The sequence below is a fragment of the Ceratotherium simum genome, chromosome 10 (assembly GCF_057802395.1).
Source record: "Ceratotherium simum simum isolate JZ-2026a chromosome 10, ASM5780239v1, whole genome shotgun sequence".
Lineage (NCBI taxonomy): Eukaryota > Metazoa > Chordata > Mammalia > Perissodactyla > Rhinocerotidae > Ceratotherium > Ceratotherium simum.
This window is the reverse complement of record NC_141909.1, coordinates 72911982-72935067: the sequence shown is the minus strand read 5'-3', so window position 1 is coordinate 72935067 and position 23086 is coordinate 72911982. Positions and strand designations below refer to the sequence as shown.

Below are 23086 nucleotides of genomic sequence, written 5' to 3'. Positions count from 1 at the left end.
GGCCTGTGCAAGATGACCCAGGAGAAAATAACATTGAGATCGAGTCCACTTCGTCGGGGGGGTTGCCCAGCAATAATGAATTCTTTACACCATGTACAATGCTATATCATCAACATTTGTCTCTTTTTGGCTGCCAAGCATTTGAACCCCTTCCCTGTACTAGAGGACTCTGCCCTGTGTGAGTCTGGTAAGGGCTGGGGCTTGGCCCACTAAGAACATGAGAGGCCAAATGCTGGGTCTCCCCAGGCTCAGGAGAGGGCAGCCTGTCATCGAGCTTGGCCAGTGGGACGTTGCCATGCAGCATTCCGAGTCTGGAGCCAGAGACCCAAACAAGCTAGTCACTTTAGAACTCACTCCTCTGGTGGTGACATCGGTGCCGGAGTCTAGAGATGACAGTGGGGACCAAGTTAAGGACCAGCACATACAAATTTGTGGAGGAAGTGGATGCTCCATGGAGACAGTGCTAGTGGTGGGCGATGCCCAGCAGGGCGGCTTCTTCCTGGGACAGTCACTGTGGACGGTGCCATGCCTGTGCCCGCCCTCCAGAAGGCTCATTCTAGTAGGGGAAACACTGCATGTTGCTGTATGAAGCAACATCAGCATGGCACTATGAGAACATAGGTAAGGAAGCAGCCAGCCCTGCCTGTAAATGTCAGCAAAGGCTGTGACATTTGAACTGAGCCTTGAAGAAGGTGTAAGTTTGCTAGACTCCTGCGTGGACCAGCTGTGAGGACTCCCATTGATGGAGGCAGTAAGTTGTGGGTTTCACTGGTGTTAGCGATGGGTGAATGAAAGGAAGATGAGCTCCTCTGTGAACTAAGATGATGAGTTTATGTTTGGAAAGGCAGAGTTGGAGGAGTTAGTGAGACATCTAGTATATGAGGCCAGGGTCTGGAGTAGAGACAGAGTTGGAAACTACAGTAGTAATTATAGCTGGCTTTTATTGAGTGCTCATCATCATCATTATTTTATTTAGTGCTCATATCAATACACTATGCTATGCCGTTTTCAAGCATCAGCTCATGTAACTCTATGAAGTAGTTTCTGTTTTCTCTCCATTTTGTAGAGAGGAAACGAAGGCTGAGAGAGATTGAGTGACTTGCTTGTGCTCACGTCACAAATAGTGCAGTCAGGCCTGCATCTCAGTTCTGACTGCTCCAGAGCCTCTTCTCTCTGCTCTGCTGCCTCCTGACGCACAGATTGGGCCTTAATCACCCGGGCAGCAGACTGGTGCAGCTGATGTGTGGGAATAGTTCCATGCTGATTAGTAAACAGTGTCCTGTTCACTCTCTCCCTTTAGCTGGCTTATTTTTTTATACCATTTATCCCTGACAGAATTATATTCTAGATTTATTTGCTTATTGCCTGTCTCCTTCATTAGAATGTGAGATCCAAGAGGGCAGGGACTCTGCCCTGTCTTTTCACAGCTGTTCACTGTGTTCCTAGAACAATGTCTGGCACACTGTAGTTGCTCAACAAATTTTGTAAATCATAATAATGTTAATAGCCATCGCATGCTTATCATGTGCCAGGTGTGTGGCGTGTATTAACTCACTTGATCCCCAGGACTATGGTTATCCCCATATTAGAGATGAGATAACAGAGCCACAGACAGGTCAAGGAACTTGCTCAGGGTTGCACACCTCAGAACAGATGGAGTGAGGATTCTGTTGCAAGTACTTTGGCTCCAGAAATCAAGTCCTTAAATGCTAAGCTTTACTGCCTTTCATGAATGAATGAATGATTAGTTAAAATAGATTTATATGAGCTATAAAACTGTAGTTAGTAATGCATTTCAAAATAAATAGTTTATAAAAATAAATTTTATAAATAATGAGGTAATATTTTTCTCTTGTTAGGAAAGGACAGTTCATGATTAAGACAGATATCTGGAAAAATTTCTTTTTTTTAAAATATAGACTCAGATTCCTGGAAGGTATGTTATTATAGCATCACGTATAATCTACTGATCCATAAATGAAGACTGGATTTTTAAAGGCTAGTAAATCTGTCTGATATATGTTCCAAACAGCCTATTATACGTCTCTATTATTATTCTCATAAGTTATACCTACTTATGGAAGAAATTATAACAATAAACAGATGTTAATTTTCATCATAATTTATTTGTTGGTCTAAAAGCTCAGTTCAATGCCTAAGGACTATGTAATAGTTGGAATTTGGACATACAGTTGAGCTGGACTTTGTCGTGACACAGAATTCAGTCTTGCAGAACCTTTGCCTAATACTGAACGAATGTCTTGGCTTTTGCTTTCTAATTTAGTACTTGGTCTGAATAGTGAGACTGAATTAGACCATAAACTCGTGTACTGCTAGTCTTATCTTTTAAATTAAGTTATGGACAAGTTACAGTTGTTGGGAAACAGTCTGTTGACAAGGGAAAAGGGCAGCAGCATGGAGTTAAATTAGTTGAATTCTTTCCAGACAGAGACAGAAAGACTAAAGTGATTCAAAATCAAATTTGCCTAATAATTAAAGTTATTTATGATATTTAAAGTATTAATCTGTTTTAATCCTTGTTCAAATGCTGGCTTTTTCATTCATACTATTAATATTTCTAAATATAAATTTTTAATGATTTCCGTCCATATCAAGAATAATGGGCTTTCTCCATTCTCAAAGCAGTTTTAGAATGCTCCGGTATGGAACTAAACCCTTTCCCAAGTGAAGATGATGAATATGTATAAGAACCAGATAATGAATTAGAGTGTTGGTTTTGAATTTGTTTGTTCTCTGTAATTATTAGTGGCTTTAAATGTGAATATATGCCTTGATAAGAAATATGTTCAAAGGAGGTACTGACTGAAAGTTTGGTGGGCTTTCTGACTTCAAGTTGCTTATTAGAATACCAGTAGATGCTAATGATGGAAGTTAAGGTAGACTTTGGTTCAATGGGACAAATAGAGTTGACATAAGGAGTTTAAATTACTGTGGTCAACTTTTCATTTTCTTTTCCTTTTCCATCATTTACCCCCATTTGATCATTTGTATTTTTAGCCTTTTTATGCTTGCCTCTGTTATGGTATTATCTCATTATTGCTGAAATTTTGCCTTACCTTTTAGGTTTGAAATAGTAATATGGTTTTGTGAGTAGGCATCATTTAGATTGACAACAGACAGTGCTTCGTGCCTGAGTGCCTTCACTGTAGCTTTTATTCCAAACGGCTCTGTTGATATAACATTTTCTTACTTTCTCCTTGATTTTTCATTTGAAAGCTCTTTCTCAGTCATCCATTCAGTTACATGTTAAAAAACTTGCTTTGCATCTAAAAGTGCTGTAAGCTGGTGATACAGCACCCTTAAGGGGGTCTTGATCTTGTGCTGGTGTTAAAGCAGACAGATAGAAGAAAATAAATTATTACAATTGCAAGTTAAGAACTGAGATAAGATCATTTGATGGAAAATTTTATTGTGACCTTTTGAATTATTTTATCTTAGAAGTGCTAATACATGTGAGTATGTGTGTATCTGGGTCTGTGTGTGTATTCACACACAAAATCTGTGTATACACACGTATACATATATATATTTATACAACACATAATATATACACGTATGTATATAAAACAAGAATACAAGCTCTTGGGCCTTTTTGAGGATTAATAGATGAAAATTTATTTATAATTAAAGTGACCTTGGCTTAATCAAGAGTTAATCAAGACCAGGTTTCTGAGTGTTGAGGTAGAACCTACTTTATGTTTTTGAAGCAAAGGTATTCACATTTGATGAACACATGAATGTTTCTATTTGGGGATAACTTGATTGCCATTTTTGTGTTCACCAACTGAAGCAAATATGAAATCCAGGCGTATTATTTAGTAAACAAAAAGTGATGGAGATAGGAATGATTATAATCCACTAGTAATCCATAGAGTTTATTTTAGTCTAGAATTTAACTCCTCTTTTGTGCTGACTAAACCTTCATCTGCTGTACTTTGTTGTTGTGACAGAAGTTATTTGTAAGTCTGTCATTGCGTCTCTGCTAGGAAAGTGCCCTCACAGCCCTTCTACTGAGGTCACCTATCTAGGTGTAATACCTGTTGACATCATTTATATATTTTCTATAATTAGGAAGGATAGTACTTGTTTGGAAGGAAAATTTTGAGGTGCATTCGTTTTTCCTCAATAAATTTTTTTAAGTAAACTATGTTTTAACTGCATTAAAGAATTTTTAAAGCATGTATGTCATAACTTTTGTCATCTTGACACAAATATTTTCATTTTTCTGGTTTCTTTTCAGTCTCTATTCATATATGAATTTGTTTTACATAGTTGGAATCATGTCTGTTTTTCCATTTAACATAAAGATGTTTCCATTGTTATCAAGTCTTCATTATTATAATTTTAATTGCTGCATTATAGCTCATTCTCTACTTATTTTCTTATAAAATGTTTTTTATTATTTGCTGTTTCTTTTCTAGCTAGTTCATATTAGCATGCTCTCATAATTATTTGAAGGTTTCATGCAAATATTAATGTTAATTTTCTTCATGCATGATTTTTATTCTTCTATAATCCATCATGAATATATATGTAATATTGTATTACATATTGCAATTTTTAAAAAGACAGTGAAAATTACTGCATAATTTGGCATCAACAGTAGGAAAGCCCTGAATTATATTGGGTAACTGCTAATTCAGCCTTTAGGTTGACGTTTTCTCTCTAACATGCCATGTGGTTAGTCTGATTTAACCTTTAATTACTGTTTTTGCATTTCATATTTTACATGGAAGTTAAAATAAATACTATATAAAATAAAGAAATGAGGCTTATTGATGTTCAATTCCAAAGATTTATATTAAAAATCATTCTCTTCTTCATAAGTAATCAACTTATATGAACTTTAAGACTGGTATGGGATCTATGTTAGTGTAGTAATATTTCAAATAATTTGAATATTTCAGATTTCAGGCATTTATTTTTAAAGTCTTTTGTCCATAACAGTTACCAGGATATAGTTAGTATAAAACATCGAACATGCTAAAGTTGTTGGGGGAGGGATGTTCAAGCATATTAGTTATCTGACTTTGGCTTGTAACTACTTGAAATATATTGAATAGTGCTTTACTTCAAAGTTAATATTCATAGCCCTAAAAATGTTAATCTCTCTCTCTCTTTCTCTATGTATCTGTGCATGTTTATTTAATCATGGTTGTGTCTTATTTCTGAATCTTAGTTCCTCCTAAGGAATTTTGAAATTCCATCATTATGCTATTGCTATTATTGCATCAATGCTTACCCCTCATTACCATGGTGTTTCTGCCCCTGAGTTACCCCTAACTACTTCCGGGCTCTTCACTTCCAGTCACCTCTGCAAATCCGCAAATTTCAGGTCAGCTCCGGGGATCACTGAAGACTCTTCTTGGAGGTCTTCAGCACTGTTCGGTGCCTGGGTGGTGGGGCCGTTTTGTGGATGCAGCCCAAATCCTTCATTTTTAGTAGCTCCTGAAGAGAAGAAAAAGAGAGTAGTATGAAGAGTAAAACATCAGGTCTCTAAAAATTGAGTCTTTTTTTTTTAAATTGGAGTGATCATATTGTATTTTTATTTATTTCTCTTCTTTGATAATATTTCTTTAGGAACTCCCCAGAGTCCTCCTTCTTCATCAGCTGTCTAAGCAGGAAGGTGCATGGACCATACTTCCACTGTTACCACAGTACGTTTAACTCAGAAGGTGTAAATTATTGACATTTCTACCTGAACACTTATGTGCTCCCTAGTTTTCTTGTTAAGAGCGTGTATTTTTCCTCAGAGTCTATAAGTAAAGTAAATTTGAACTCTGCTTTTTACAACAACTACATTAACCAAATTTCTTGTTGGTTGATTCTTAATCATGAATGGCTTTTATTTTTAAATGTTTCTTTCTTAAAAGATAAAATGTCGATATATTTGATTTTTATATTTGAAAATTATGTATCTTCTGAACTGATGTTGTTATGGAGAGAATTAACTTTAAGAACTCTGTTTTATAAACCATTAGTATCTGGCTTTCCTATAAGCTGAAACTACATTGAAGAAAAATATCTAGATTTCTTGCCATTTTATGTCTTCTTCATCCATTTCCTGCTTATCAGTTTTAAACTTTATTATAAACTCACTTTATAGAAGTGATTACTATAACCTGTTTTCTTTTTGTCAGCTTTTCTGTAACATATAGCCGAAATTCATCATGGATTTTCTTCTGTGAAGAAGAGACAAGAATACAAATTCCAGAACTCTTAGAAACACTCAGAAGATATGACCCATCAAAGGTGAATATAATTTTAATACCAGTATTTATCTTTTTGGGAAAATGCTTAAAATAAGATTTAATTTTGATTAAGAAGTTTTTAATCTAATAAAAACACTTAATTTAAAATTAAAACCAAACTAAATAATAGTTGAATATCTGGAAGCAACTTTTAATAATTCTCTTTGAGGTTTATAGCTTTCAGAAGGATAGAACTTATAATGAGCCATTTTTAAGTGAAAAAAATCTACTTATATGTTTTAGCAATTTCAGAGAGTTAAAAAACTGTAACCCAGAGTTAAGAGATAAGTTTAAATTGGTTATTTCTCTTTATCACCAGTGACCACATATTATTTTAGATAAGAAATACTTTTTGAGTACCTACTGTGTGTGGAACACTGTGGGGAGCAGGGGCTAGGACAGACAGACAAGGATCCTGACCACACAGATGGTGCAGAAGAGCAGGGAGAGGGTGGACCATCAGAGCAGCAATGACAGGCACAAGTGAGACCTCTTTCAATGAGGGAAACATAGGATGCTGTTAGAAGCACATAGCACAGCATCAAACCTAATCTGGGAGGGTCACGACAGGAAGTGACATTTCATCTGAGTCCTGTAGGATGGGTAGGAGTTAATAGGGGAGAAAGAGAGTGTTCTACGCAGAGGGAACAATGTTGGAGAAGGTCTGGAGGTGAGAAGGGATGCATCTTGCATTAGAAGTTCGCTGCCACTTTCATGTTTTCAAATTTTATTTTGAGCAGATATGATGTAGCAATTGGATCTCCTTTACCTCTAAATCCCTAGCACTAAGCAGGGTGTTTAACACTTACTAGGTGGTCAATAAACATTTGTGAACAACTGAATAACCCTGTAATGTCAGCTTTCCCGCTGGGCTATGCTCAGGGCCCCAGGAGGTTTAAAGGCTGCCTGGAGATGTGCCGAGAGTAAACCAGGCCATCTAGTTCTCTTGGAGAAGCCCAGGTTACACCCTGATCGTGTTATAGAATTCTTTAAACTTGGAGTAAGCAGAATTGGCTCCTTTCTGGTACTGCTAGACACTGGCCCCACCCATATGCTGATGCTCACTCAAGAAATGAATCAGATTTAATGAGGATGTGGAGAAGGAAAGGTGGCTTCTGGGTGCCCGCTTGTTTTCTTGATATAGATGCAAAAATTTGGGCAATAGTGATCATTAGACTGATTTCTCAAACACTAGAGAGTTTGTTACTGTAATAAAACCACTATTTTGATGTTCTGTAAATGCTGGAAGGATCCATTATGATTTCTCTTCATGCTTTTGATTTCTGGGAAGGTACAGATATAATTGGATGAGAAGGTTGTTAGGTTAAAAAAAATAATTCCTTCAAAGGAAAGAAGAGTTATGACCATGTCACGGCCAGTGTTTTCAGATGATGCCAACCCGCATCTCTGCACTTTCTGCCATGTTTTATGTGAAACATTTGTTAGGCTTTCATGTTTCCTTTTGACTTGAGGAAAACTCCCAGATCTTTTTTAGGATGTAGGAGTTTTAATCTCCTAGTGTTCATTTCACCTGGAGATTATTTTTCCATTATCCGTAGCTCTAATTCTGTACAGAAAAGATGGTGACTCACTCTGCTTTTTAATGAAAATTGGAAAGATAAATTTAAAAGTTCAAAGCAAGTTCATGAAAAGCAAGTACAGAACAGAGGTAAAATAAGATGGTTCCCCCCCCCTTTCTGAACTCTACCATGTGAAAAAAAGTCTAGGATGCTTTATTTCTTTTGAAACTAGCATGAAGGAATAAAGATTACATAATGTTGAAGTTAGCTCAAACCAGTGTGGTTTTTTCCCCCTACCATTTGAAATTTGAGGAAAAAAGTATAAAGCAAACCTGGCTTTGGTAATGACACAAATAAACTATATTAAAATAATATTATGTAATGTGTTAGGCTGTCAGTTATTTTGTTTGATTCTGACATTTTTTCCTTTCAATATCTTTCTGTCATTCTTATCAAGGCAATATGTATTTTAAATGGAAAAATTTAATCTTTATTAAAGTAATTAATATTTGTTAAATTGCCTTTCTAAGCGATTTCTATAAATTTACAGATCTTAATGAAGTCTTTCTTTTTTTCCCCATCATCTGCTTTTAATATAAGTGTGCATTTGCTGAAATGTCCTGACTTTTTTATTTTTAATAGAAGCAAAACATGGTGCTTATAAAGAGTAATTCTAAGATACTAATAGAGCATTGTCTGAGTTATTCTTTCACAGTGTATGTTGATTATAATTGTCTTTATTATGAAGCTATTAAGAAAATCATTAAGGGGGGCCGGCCTGGTGGCGCAAGTGGTGAAGTGCTCGTGCCCTGCTTCCTCGGCCTAGGGTTCGCCAGTTTGGATCCCGGGCGCGCACCGACGCGCTGCTTGTCAAGCCGTGCTGTGGCAGCGTCCCATATAAAGTGGAGGAAATGGGCATGGATGTTAGCCCAGGGCCAGTCTTCCTCAGCAAAAAGAGGATTGGCAGATGTTAGCTCAGGGCCGATCTTTCTCACAAAAAAAAAAAAGAAAAAGAAAATCATTAAGAAAGATGGAGGAGTGCCTCTTTCCACAGATTCTATATTAATTTCTCCCTTCAAGTAGTTTACAGTATAACCCCCCACAAACATTTTGAAAAACAGTCTTATATACTAGCTAATAGCTGAACACTGCTATTAGCAGTTAAAACATAAAAACATGTTCTGCATAAAATTATGTTTGGGACAGGAGATTATAATAATGAAAGATTAGCGAGAAAGGTGCTAAAATATACTGAAATGTTCATTTTTTTTAAACAAGCTATATTGACATGGTATGTAAAATGTGATGATTTTCATATTGGTTAACGTTTAGTAGTTTGATGAAGTACTATATTATTGATTTTTTTGAAGATGTTAGATTTTCTATCCCAAGCCAAGGCCATTTGCCTTATAATTATTCCTCTTGCTCAGTGATGACTTGATATATCCGTAGACAAAGTATCAAGAAGAAAATCATGAGGTAGAACTGGGAACCTAAGCATACAGTTAAGTTAATGGCTTTCACACATGTTCAGTTATGACCTGTTGCTGAATTGACTAAAACTAAGACTCTGGGAGGTATTTGGGACATAACCACAACCAAAAGAAGGCTCTTAAGAGATAGTACTGTATCTCTCCTGCTTTTATTTTCTGGTAAGGAATAGGGAGTGAGGTGTTGATGGTTGGAAAAGAGAGAAAATATATAAAACTTTTAGAAGTTAGGGTACTTGATTTAAATTAAATGCTTTGGTTTCTTTTTTTGGGGGTAAGATTAGCCCTGAGCTAAGATCTATTGCCAATCCTCCCCTTTTTTGCTGAGGAAGATTGGCCCTGGGCTAACATTCGTGTCCATCTTCCTCTACTTCATATGTGGGACGCTGCCACAGCATGGCTTGATAAGTGGTGTGTAGGTCTGTGCCCGGGATCCAAACCCGTGAACCCCGGGCCACCGAAGTGGAGTGCATGAACTTAACCACTATGCCACCAGGCTGGCCCCATAAATGCTTTAGTTTCTTTGATAGGGATAGTTGCCTTTTCAAGTTCTCCTGGGCTTACTCCATTCTTTTTTTTTTTTTTTTTAAATTCTTTCTTTTGTTTTGATACCTGGCTTCTTTTTTTTATTTCCCCCCAAAGCCCCAGCAGATAGTTGTATGTCATAGTTGCACAGCCTTCTAGCCGCTGTATGTGGGACGCTGCCTCAGCATGGCCAGAGAAGCAGTGCGTCGGTGCGCGCCCGGGGTCCGAACCCGGGCCGCCAGCAGCGGAGCGCGCGCAATTAACCGCTAAGCCACGGGGCCCGCCCTACTCCATTCTTTTAAGAAAAAAATATTGAGTACTTATTACATGTTAGGTATACCAGGAAACAGCAGTGAGCAAAATGGACAACATCTCTGCCCACTGGAGGGGATGTTCTTGTTACAGGGGAGATAGGTAATAAGCAAAACTACAAATAATATGTCAGATGGTAATAAATGCTATGGAGAAAAATAAAGCAGAATAAGAAGGATAGATTGGGGGTGAGCTTACTATTCTATATAGGGCATTCAGGGAATACCTCACTGATCAGGTCACATTTGTGCAGAGTGTGAAGGAACCGAGGGAGTGAGCCATGTGCTCCCTACTCCTACACTAAACTGCCTGCTTATTACCTCTACTTATCTAATAGGAACCTTGAACTCAGCATGTTCAAAACTGAACTCTGGATGCCCCTTTAAACGTCTCCCATCTTCAGTCTTCCTCATCTCAGAAGTGCATCACCGTCTATTCAGTTCATTTAAGGAACCTAGAACTCATGATTGATTCCTCTCCCCCCCAAACCCCATGTTGGAATATCCAGTTGAGTCTGCCTCCACAGTACATCTCTCATCCATCTTCTCTCCACATTTAACACTGTCACTCTGGTCCAGGCTAGCATCATCTCTTGCCTTGACCATTATGAGAGCCTCCTAGCTGGTCTCCTGGTTTCTACTCTTTGCCATCCTAATAATCTACCCTCTCTGTAATTCAGATCATAACACTGACCTGCTCAAAAACTTCCAGTTGTTTCCCATTCCACCTAAGATAGTTTTACTAGATATAGCATTTTAGGTTGGCAGTAATTTTCTTCTACCACTGTAAAGATGTTGTTCCTGTGTCTTTCACGTTCTCTTGAAAAGTCAACTATATGTCTTGTTTTTGCTCCTTTGAAAGAAATGTGTACACCCCTCCCCCGATCTACTTTTAAGATTTTCTCTATCTTTGCTTTTTAACCAACATATGCCTATGTGTGGTTTTCTTTGTATTTTTCTTGATTGCAGTTTATAGAGCTTCATGAATCTATGGCTTGATGACTTTTGTCCGTTTAGAAGATTCTAAGCCTGTATTTCTTCAAATATTGATTCAGTTCCATTCTTTTTCTCTTCCTATTCTGGGCTTCCAATTTCATGTATTTTTAGACCTTTTCAGTGTGTCCCATGTTGCTCTTATGCTCTTTTCTGTATTTTCTTCCTTTTCTTTTCTTTGTTGTGCATCAATCTGGATATTTTTTCTGACTTACTTTTTAGGCCACTAATCCTCTATTTGCTTGTGTCTAATAGCCTCTTGAATCCTAATTTCAGTTATTGCATTTTTCAGTTTCAGAATTTCCATTTGACTCTTGTTTGTGTGTTCTAGTTGTTTGGTAAAATTCTTCATCTTTTTGTCTATTTTCTTAAGTATCCAAATCAGTTATTTTTTGATAGCTGCAAAATCTGATTTATCTATGCATGTCTTTCTATTTCTCATTTGTTTTTGGTCTGGTCTTGTTTCTTGGCATGCCTGGTACTTTTCCACTAAATGTCAGATATTTTATGTGAACAATTGAAGAGGCTATGATGATATCCCTTCCTACGGTAGGATTTAATATTCTTCTGGGTTGTAGACCTTGTTTGGGTAGGTCTATTTACAGACTGCCCGTCCTCCTAGACCCCTTTCCACCCTGATAGAGTTTCAGGGTGGGTTTCAGCCTTGGGCTCCCCAGCACCTCTGCTGAAGTCTTTGCTCAGCTTTAGCCTCTCCACTGCTGCTTTCCACTTGGTTTGTGGTTTTTCCCTTGGTTTTTGTGCTGGCTAGGAGTTGAAGGGAAATTATATGCCGAATTTTGGCCTCACTTCTCTGGGATCCTCTTAAATCTCTACCTTCTTAGCGGCCTCCAGCTCTAACCTCTGTCTCAGTCCAGCGAGGCTGCAGAAGCCATCAGCTGCTGCTTTCTGTTCTGTGCTTTTCTCTGCTCTGGGAACCAGCCAATTCCTTGAGGGTAAAAGGAGGTAAATATGGGGTTCCCAGGGATGCGCTTCCCTTCCCTCTGGGGTATTAGCCCTCACATCCTCTCTGTCTTTGTTGTTTTCTGATGCATTCATGCAATCATTTGCATTAAGTATTTTCTCCAGCTTTTATACTTGTTCTCGGTGGGAAAGTAGGTCTGGTCTAGGCTATTCTGTTGTGGCCACAAGTGGAAATCTTCCATTGTGACTAGAATAAAGTCTGTGTTGCTTTCCACTGGCATCTAGAACCCCCCTGGTCTGTCTCCTGCCTCTCTCTTTCATACCATGTTTCCCCACACTCAGTGTATTCTAGCCACACTGGACTCTTTTTTTCATCGAATGTATCAAGCTTTTTCCCACCTTGGAGACTTTGTGTTAACTGCCTTGCCTGCTCTTCCCCAGATTTGTGCATAGCTGGCTCCTTGTTGTCTCCTCTCAGTTGGATCGTTACCTCAGAAGAGGTTTCCCTCTCTTTCCGGGGCAGTCACAGTCCCTCTGTTTTATTTTCATCATAGCACATTGCAATCACTATCTGAACTTACTTTATTTACTTGCTTATTTTCTGTCTCCCCACTATCATGTAGCTATGTTCCTGCCAGTGTGGAATAAATGTTAAAGGTTAATTGATAACAATTAATAATGTGTTAATTGAATGAATAAATGAATAAAATAGGCACTGATTTGGAAGGAATTTTTCAAATTCTTCTTTGCAAACTTCGTGGGGTCATAAAGGAGCATTGTTTTTGTTGCCTTAATAGTATTTTTATATGGAATATTCTATAAATTACCGCTTTTATATATGGTATAATGACTAACATTTCATTCATCCTGATGATATGATATTAAATTACTCTTTTTATAAACAAAGATTATGCTATGTTCATTATAATATGAATATTAATTATAGTTTTGTTAAGATTTTTTAAAAATACATAATCTGTGCTAATTCTCTGTTACCCAGAATATTTAACTAAAACTAATGATGTGACTTTGTTTTTGGTCTTACATGAAATGGCTTTTTTAAAAAATGACATTTTATATCTTTATTTAACAGGAATGGTTTTTAGGAAAAGCATTACATGATGAAGAATCTACGATAATTCACCATTATGCCTTTTCTGAAAATCCTACAGTTTTTAAATATCCAGACTTTGCTGCTGGCTGGGCCCTTAGTATTCCACTTGTAAACAAGTAAGAATTTATTAGACTTTTCTTTGTTTTTTTGTGTGTGTGGATCAACTTTTATTTCTCTGAGTATTGTAATTGATGGATCTCAAGAGAGGTTTTCAGCCAGAGGCGGTGTGCGGTAGAGTGGAAAGACCTGGAGCAGGGGCCGCACACCCGAGGGTTCTTGCTTCTGCTCAGTCACTTACTAGTCCCCTCAGACTGATCACCCAGCCTCTCTGTACTTCCTCTTACTCACCTGCAGAATAAGGTGCATAATAAATTGTGAGACTAAGGGAGGGCACAGGAGTGCTCTGAGAACTCTACACCCAGAAGTGTTACCACTATTGTTAATGGACCTAGTTAGCTATAGGTGTGACTTTGATCATCAGTAAGAAAATGAATCAGTAACATGCCTGGGCTTCGGAGTTGATGACTAATTGTGTGCACAGGTGTACATGTTGAAACATGGGCCAGGCAGGAGGGACAGCTACCCGAAGGCATTCATATGGGTATTCATACCTAGCTATTTGTGTGTATGATCGCAATAATGCTTTTTTTAGATGTGAAAAGTGAAGGTAAGTTGTAATTCAGGAGAAATAAGGTTGTTGAGATGCTCTCTCTTAATCTGAATACTTCAGATTAATTATTATGTGTTTTTGTTCTTTAGAGAATGGAAAGTTGATAAAGCAGTTGTAGCCTTTTTATCTTCAAAGATGAAAGAGTTTCTTTTATTTCTTACGTTAAGTGTGCTGTTTCTAGGGTTTGGAGGCTTGAAAAACTTTTTGGCCCATTGTAGATATACAAGGTAGTGGACGCCTTGTTGTTTGTGGCTGGCCAAAACTTCTTGACCACTCCCTTGACATTTGAAAGTTCCTTGCAGTGTAATAGCCTCTTTCCTAATGTAGAATCCAAAACTTGACAACAGCAACAGAACCCTATGTTGTCCAGCCCTCCTTGCTACTAGAGGACCGCTATGCGCTATGTGAGGTAGGTCCCAGTAGGTGGATGGGCTGCTGAAAAATCTTTTGGGCAATTGAGTTATGTGGGGGAGGAGACAGTGCATGGGGGTCCCCACATGCATGGGGGACAATGCATTTGGCTTGAGAGATCATTATGGAGGAAGGGTCATTTGAGGGCTGGCAGCTGAGACAGTGGCTTCTTGATGTAGCAGCTTCCTGATGGTGGTAGAGGCCACACAGCTCCCTGACCACCCATTCCTGTGGTATGATCTGGGGTTGTTCTTGGAATCTCAGCCTGGAGTCTCTTTATGCAGACTTTCCAGTAATTCTGTGAGCTATCTATATGTCTTAAGAAATGCACTCTGTGCTTAAACTGGCCGGAGTGGATTGTGTTATCTCCAACTAAAAACCTTGACCCAGTCCTGAGACCGCTGGGCAAGGGTGCCCTGCTCCCAGCCTGTACCAAGCATGCCTAGGAGGATCTGCACATTTTCCCTGCTCCATTCTTGGAAGGGTTGAGGTGGAAGGGGAGGGGAGACGAGAAGAGAGAGTCTTCATTCCCTTCTCACCCTCTGCTGGTTTGCCTGGCTTTGCTCTCTGTAGGAGTGACGAGGATGTGTTCTATCTCAGCAGGCCAGGGTCATGTTTATTCTCAAGTTGATTAAGCTTGGATTTGCTGCAGCCTGAAGACAAGGAGTTCCCAGGACACTCTTTTCCAGCTGTGTCCAGCAGCCTGAGTTTGGGGCCGGCTCAGCTACCTTTGTTTAGCCTGGTCTCTAGAGATGCTGTAAGCGGCATGTCCCAGGCTGAGGCACTGTTCCTTGTCCCTTCAGGATTCTTCCTGCCTCCTGCAGCAGCAGCAGCCTTCCTCTAGTTCATCCTTACTCTCTTTGCTTCATAGCATGGAATTATTTGGGCTGGCTTCTCTGCAGAGGTCCTGGGTGGCTGTGGTTTCCCTGACTTGGGATAAACTCTTCATAAGTCTATTTCTCTACCATTCCTTGGAGAACCAGCTAAGTCCCTTGAGAGACAAGTACAGCTATAACCTGTCCTGTGACGTACGCTGAGTACAGGCAGTGCCTTCTTTCCCCCGGGCTAACGAGGAAACCAACAGACCTACAAAGACCCTATACAGCAAGCCTCGGGATATAACGATTTCTCTGAAGCCAGTGTAACCTTCTTTCTCCATCCCTCCCCTCTGATCCAGGAGGCCTCTCATCCTAGAGGCAGATCCTGGTCATCCAAAGAGTTTCACCTTCCTCCATCCCATCCCAGTTTCCTTGTCCAGCAAGGACCTTCTTGGAGACTTCTTGATGCTGAATGCAATTACCCTTTTATTGAGTTAGGTGTAAGAAGTAACTGTTAATTCTTACTTCTCTTCTGACTTATTTTTTAAACCACGTGGATGGAAGTGATCTGTCTTGAACACGCCTTTGACTCCTAGTATCCTTTTATAGGACAGTTTAGTCCAACTCTTATTGCTTGGTATGCTGGCATTAAAGCATAATCTGTTCTATAAAACCTCCTGGGTCTATGAATTCCACCTTCTGGCCTCACTGCTCATACATTGTAGAGGAACCGAAGTCCTGGCAGGTTCTACTGGCTCTGGCTTATGCTCATCTTATAATTAACTCATTCTCGCCATGTGACTAACTGCCAGGGGCTTGTGAACTGGGGCTGTAGTTGTGCAGATATTAGTCAAGATATTAGCCTTGTTAAGGGGAGACTTTATGTTTTGCGTTACCTGGCATTCTGTAGAAGTAGTCCCACAGACACGTGATTCTCTTCCTTATTGTGTTTATGAGGTCACTGAGAACATCTATTGACAAGTGCCAGCTTACTCCATTTCTGGTCAAGCTTAACAATATTTTCTATTGAGATATGAGAGAGAACTGAGGGCCTCATGTCACTGCAGTAAGGTGTGTAGGGAACTATGGCTAAGGGAATTGGGCCCAAAAGACTAATCTTTTGCATAAGTTCAGAAAATTTCCAGTGCTTCCCCCATAACTCTGACATGAGAGAGGAGTGAGGCATCACTTAACCTTCTGCATTCAGTGTCATCTGCTTTCCCAACATTGAGCCATTACCAACAAACTGTAGAATGTTTGTAGTTAATTAATATCCGTGGTCTTCTCCCAGCCTCCCCTCCTTTTCCCCTGCCAGCAAAAACAAAACAAAATAAAAATGTAGGCTCTACCCTAGCACCAAATTCAAAATTCTAGTTATCTTAGACTGTATTTCCTTTTTCTTGTGATACAGACAAGTAATCAAACAAACAAAATGATATAACCCATCTAGCATAGCAACTGTCTTGTGGCCAGGATACATTTTAAAATGGCTTTCTAATAGGAGATTCTTAATTTATTCTTTAAGAAATCGGTATTATACTTAAAACTTAAGGAGGCATAAAAGTATCAGTTAGCCCCATCAATTGCAAAATTGGATCTTCCCAGTTGGTTTTTCCCGGTTTCAAAGCTAATGTGCTGACTTTATTTCCTTCTGTTATTCGGAACTGTATCAGTTAGCGTGCTGGATTAAGGAAATATTATGACTGTAATTGGAAGGTGAGGTCTGTGGTTGGTTGATGCAGGAGTCAACAGTGTTATTGAGGACGCTGCTTCTGTCTCTCCTGCTTGGTATACAGCATCAGTTCATCCTAAATCTGGTTCCCTTTATGGTTTCAAGGCAATAAGGGCTACATTTTCTTATTTATGTCTGTCAACAGAGAACCTCTCTAATCATGGAATGTAAGTGCTTATCCTCAGTCTCTAGTTGGGTCTTGTCCCATTGAAGTTGATTGAGTCAGCTTCAGGCACGTGCCAACCCCTGGACCATTCACAGTTGCCAGGAAATTTTAGTGCTTTGGTTGGGATCAAACTAATTCTGACTCTGGAGCCTATTTATTGGGCTCAATAATGAATCAAAATCAGAATTCTCGTAGGAAGAATGAAGGGGAAGCTCTGTATTGTGTAGTCAATCAACAGTGCCCACTATAGGAATGTCAATTCCCTTTGTCTCATTGTGTTATTACAGGTATTATTACAGAACGCTGTTACTGGTTTTTTCTGTTGTTTTTCCACCAGCAAACCTTATCTAGATTTCCTTCAATATCTTGCTCTGTTGACTGGCTCCCAAGTGGGACTCGAGAAGTCAGCTAGGAGGTTTTCCTGTTATGGAGTTGAAGGGGCTCTATGTCTGTCGCAAGTTTCCGGTCTAGCTGGTCTTGTCATTAGAACTGTTATTGGGACATGACTTAACACCTTCTAAATATAGGAAAACTGAATATCAAATGTCGTATTTGCCAGGAACTGAATATTTAATGAGGAAATATTCTTTCTAGGTAATTGGAATTTCTGACCTTAATTGTTTTTTTGGCACGGTTGGTTACTGAAATTAGCATTTGAAAAACCCTTGTGCTGTCTTGCTTGGTGTATAGAAAAATGAAATCTAGTTCTCACTACTGGGACTTGCCTTTTCAGTGAGATGAACTCCCTGCACACTTTTAGAACTTGAACACGTTTGCAGGGTGACTGACTTAGGCTTGGGCTGTCACATAAGGCTGACTCATCACAGGAAGTTCGTGATGTTGAGGTGACCCTCACTTGGTTATGGTAGACTCCACAGGCGGCTAGACACAGCCCCTGAAAAATGTCAGTGCACATATTTTTCTGTCCTCAAATCAGTCATTTTCCATCTTAAAGAAGCTCTGTCAGTAGTCTTCACTTTTTCCCCCTTCGAGGTTTCCCCCCAAGAAAAATTTTCAGGAATCGAATGAGAAAGAAACTTAAAAAGTCACAAAAAATTAGAGAGCATATTTAGGGCAACAATTCAGAGGTGTTTATTGTTGATTAAAAAGAGGCCCGTGAAGCATTGCCATCTAACAAGGGGTGTCACATGCCACTGGATTCTGATCACCACTTTGTGTTCCTTGCCTGTGGCAGTCAGCCCAGGTATGACTTTTTCTGTCTTTGGAGTCTGAATGTGGTCTGATCAGATTTTGAAGGCACTTGGTATGAGTCCAAATTCCAAAGTTACCTTGATGTAGTTTATTTATAAAAACTGGCTCCAACTGAGCAGAATTCAAAGTGGACAAGATTCCATGTCAGGGCAGATATTTTCTCTTCATATAAATCGAGAATGTATCTGAGGACACAGGCTCTTTATGTGTCCTCACATACTCCTGCTCTCACATCCGCAGGCAGGTGTTGAGAGGAATGTGACAGAGATTATATGAGGCTTCTTTTGAAGCTATCTGCCACCAGGCTACGTTAATATCAACCGTGAGACCAATGCTTTATATCTAAACATAGATTATAACCTGCGTCCTCCGTCTTTATCTTTCCTCTAGTTAGAAATAAATTTTTAAAGAAACCTTTGTGGCTCAACCAGGCTAAAAAGTCATTAAAGATTTTTGAAATTTATTACTACTTTTCCTTTTTAAATCATTATTATTTCTTTGTAGTTAAAATATGTATTAGGAGGTTTATATTTGAAATTGATGGTCTAGTCTCCAACCGTGTAACAATATAGAACCATGTGGTATTTCAGTGGTCTTGGTAAGTATGTAATTCTACCTCACTCAGCTTGGAATCCAGGACTATATTGCCCTCATCCTGGAAGGCCGCTCACTGAGTGCTCCCTTTGGCCAGGCACGGTGGGCAATGCTGGTGATACAAAGAAGGTGTAGTGCAGAGGGACACAATGGATTATAATGCATGTGATAAAGCTAGTGGGGCTGTGTTTCCTGCTCTAGGAGCAAAGGAGTTTCCATTTGTTCTGGTGGGCAAGTCTGGAACAGTTTGACAGAGAAGCTGCCCGGGAGTTTAGTCTTGAAGAAAAATTTCCAAGTACAGGTTGGGTGCAGGTGTACCAGGCAGATGAGCAGCAGGAGAGAACAGTGGGCGGGAGTGTGGAGGGATGGTGGAGGGAGTGGTGGGACTCTCAAGGCTGGGCCCAGGGGATTGGAGCTTTATTCTGCATTGAAAGGAGCCATCGAAGATTTTTTTTTTTTTTTTTTTTTTGGTGAGGGAGATCAGCCCTGAGTTAACATCCATGCTAATCTTCCTCTTTTTGCTGAGGAAGACCGGCTCTGAGCTAACATCTATTGCCGATCCTCCTCCTTTTTTTCTTCCCCAAAGCCCCAGTAGATAGTTGTATGTCATAGTTGCATATCCTTCTAGTTGCTGTATGTGGGACGCGGCCTCAGCATGGCCGGAGAAGCGGTGCGTCGGTGCGCGCCCGGGATCCGAACCCGGGCCCCCAGTAGCAGAGCACGCGCTCTTAACCGCTAAGCCACGGGGCTGGCCCATCGAAAATTTTTTAAGCAAGAAAATGACTTGAAATCAAACTGTTATTCTTCCCCGAAACAACACACTCCCTCCCCCTAGAAACTCCACAAGCTATAATTCATTTGGGTTATTAAAAGTAGGAAACTGAAAAGTAGCAACTTTTGTTTCTCTGTCATGCAAGCTCCTTTTCTTATCTTTTTCTTTCTCTGTCATTATTTAGTGTAAGGATTACCAGGAGTCAACAAACTTTGTGGCTTTTTTTTTAAGGCATTTAATTTATTGTGTTGTGTCGTATTGTATTTTACGAGACGCTGAAATAATGAATGCTGCATTTGCAACATTTCCTGGTCAACGTATAATTGCCTTTGCACAGTGCTTTGCCTCAAGAAAATTAAACTCTCATTTTTTTATCTTAACATTTGTACTTTCATCTGTTTTCAAACATTAGAATGTCTCAAGAATGTGTTATTCTTGTTTGACACTTCTTCTGGTTTTAAAAACAACCCTCAAATTATCTCTGTTTTCTAGGCTTACCAAGAGATTAAAGAGTGAATCCCTGAAATCTGACTTTACAATAGATTTAAAACATGAGGTATGTCATAGTTTGTTTGGTTAAAAGTCTTAGTAATCAAGAATTCATGTTTTTTGGTATAAAAGGTGTTTTGTGTTCCCTCACAGTGCAACCCCTCCCACCAACATGCATCTTGTCCTCACCAAGGTAATTCCGCTCCGGTGAATTAGGCCCTTCTCTTTTAGGCTCATTTTAGTCATGTAGGTGGAGAAGGAGCAGTGAAAAAGATGGCATCTTGTGATTCTCAATTCTTTTTTTAAAGCTAGGTGGATGGGTCCAGGGGTAGATTGCTAAAAAACATGCAAAAATGTCATTAAAAGTAGCTCTGGTCTTATTTGGTGCTTTGGTTGTACATACACCTTCGTCATGTCTTTGTGCTTCGCCCTCTGGAGCAGAGTTGAGCCAGTTGGTCCCAAGCAGGCGCCGTGGCATGCCATCCTGAACCCCCAGAACCCTTGGCATTTAGTGCACATCTGTGACCAATCATCCTGGAGGCAGGTGGAGGGTGTCCCATCATGAATCATTCCTAAATCATCATGAAGGTCTCTTTGTGCATTTCATTCATGGGCACATCTGACTGCCTAAGAGAGACCTGCCTTTCACTCCGCAGCAATCAGTATCTTAGGACGTTGGGGTCCATCTTGACATGTAACTCAGTCCAGCAGTGCCGGCAGCCTGCCAGAGCAAAAAGGGCACACTTTTAGAGACTTGAACTTCTCGGTTGTTTTTAAATGATGAAATAACTTATTTGAAGAGAAATATACATGTAAAATATCATTCTCCTCCTCCACAAAAAGGAAAGCATGACTAGTTGAAAGCTGGGGTCTGCCTAGATATTTTTAATTGAAAGTCAGCTGGTATGGATACCCAGGTTTGGGAATCTATTAAACATTGGATACATACAGAAGAATATTTCTAACATATGTGAAAGGTATAAAGAACAAAGTATCTATGTAGTCACCACTTGGCTTAAGAGAGAGAACATTACCAGTCACTTTGAGGCCACCTGTATGTGTGTCCCCTTCCTTTCATCAGAGTAAACACTTTCTTGAATTATCTCTCCTTTTTCTTCATATTTTACAACATATGAATGTGTCTCTGAATATTATGTAGTTTTGCATCCTCTGGACTTTATATAAACAGAATTGTACCATGAGTGTTGTTCCAATTTGGAACTCATCCATGTTGATGCATGCAGCTCCGATGAACTGATTTTCACTTTCTGTAGCAGTCTGTCCTATGACTCTACCACAGTTTATTTATCCATTCTCCTGGTAGTGGGCTTCTGGGTTGCTTCTGGTTTTATGCTATTACAATCATTGCTTCTATGAGTATTTTTGATGTGTGTCATGATGATCATCTGCAAGTGTTTCTCTAGGGCAGAGGCTTTTTGACTGTGACCCACTTTAATAAATACATTTTTCGTTGTGACCCACTATATTGGTGTGTACTGTTACTGTGTTTTGTTACTGATGTCTAACTTAGTATTATTGTGGTCTATATAACAGTGTTTTGAAATGTTTTTTTAGGCTCTATGGCCTAGTTCATGTTCACTTGTCATAAATGGAGAAAAGGATGCGTATGCTCTAATTTGGGGGGTATAATATTCTCGTTATATTTATTAGATTAAAGAAGAAATAGATTTAACCCAATAGGTTAATCTATTAAAGCACAATTAATAGTGTGCTTTTTTGATATCTTCCCTCCTTCCTTCCTTCCTCCCTCCCTCCCTCCCTCCCTCTCTCTCTCTCTCTCTGCCTCCCTCCCTCCCTCCTTTCCTTCCTCTTTTGTTTTGTCTGCTTGATCTATCATTTACTGAGGGAGGAATGTGAAAACCTTCTCTAATAATGGTGGATTTGACAATGTCTCCTTGTGGACTACCAACTCTTACTTTTTATACTCTGAGACTATGTTAATTAGATGCATTCAAATTTAGAATCGTTACATCTTCTTAGTGAGTTTATCTCTGGTCATGCTCTTTGCCTTAATGTTTAATTTGGTGATATGAATATTTCTGTACTAGCTTTTTTTGATGTTCGCTTCATAATTGTTTTTCATCTTTTTCTTTCAACCCTTTTCTGTCCTCATATTTTAGATGTATCTCTCTTTAAAGAGGATGTATCTTTTTTTCCTCCCAGTTTGACAGTCCTTATCTTTAAAGTAGATGGCGAATTTACATTTATGTTGATCATGGTTACTAATATATTTGAATTGATTTCTAACACTTTGTTTTATCCTTTCTCCCCCATTTTTTTCTCTTTAAAACTTCCTTGTTTTCCCTTAGTTTTTCTTCTTTTTTATTCCTTTTTTTTTTTTCCTCCTCTGCTATTTTGGAAGTTCAGTCTCTATGTCTGTGCCTTATTGGTTATTTTAAATACTTTAACATGTATTCTTAACCTAACAATGGCTAATTAACCAATATCCTGAAAGTTCAGGGGCCGTAGAATAAGTTAACTCTGCTTATCCAACTACCAATTCATATGCTCTTGTTGTTCAGTATTTTCATTGTTTTGTTGTTGTTGTTGAGGAAGATTAGCTCTGAGCTAACATCTGTTGCCAATTGTCCTCTTTTGCTGAGGAAGATTGGCCCTGGGCTAACATCCATGGCCATCTTCCTCTACTTTACATGTGGGACGCCTGCCACACCACGGCTTGATAAGCGGTGCATAGGTCCGTGCCCAGGATCTGAACCCGCGAACCCTGGGCTGCCAAAGTGGAGTGTGCAAACTTAACCACTATGCCACTGGGCCGGCCCCTATCCTGTCTTATTTTTAACCCTGCAACTTAAATATTATCATTACTTTAAGCAGTTTACATTTGTATTAGCTTAACCGTGTATTTGCCAGTGTCTTTGCTCACTATTACATCTTCCTTCTAAGACTTAACAGCTGGGATCATTTTTATTCTTCCTGAGCTACATCCTTTAGAATTTCTTTTAGCCACGGGGTATGTTCTCCTCTCTCTCTTTAAAAATATTTATTTCAACTTTGTTCTTGAAACATAGTTACATTGTATATACAATTCTGGATT

The 23086-nt window shown here is 39.1% G+C and overlaps 1 protein-coding gene across 10 annotated transcripts in view; it reads left to right on the top strand.

Annotated features, from left to right (window-relative positions):
- Positions 1–23086, top strand: part of B3GLCT (beta 3-glucosyltransferase) — a 215293-nt gene that overhangs the window by 43695 nt on the left and 148512 nt on the right. For all 10 annotated transcript variants that reach the window (XR_015553476.1, XR_015553478.1, XR_015553477.1 and 7 more), the window contains exons 5-8: positions 5602–5678; positions 6162–6273; positions 13126–13262; positions 20014–20077. Coding sequence is in view for 6 of the 10 variants with exons in the window: in XM_087436233.1 (XP_087292359.1) it covers positions 5602–5678; positions 6162–6273; positions 13126–13262; positions 20014–20077 (390 nt within the window). In the remaining 4 variants the exon portion in view is untranslated. The remainder of the gene's footprint in view (positions 1–5601; positions 5679–6161; positions 6274–13125; positions 13263–20013; positions 20078–23086) is intronic.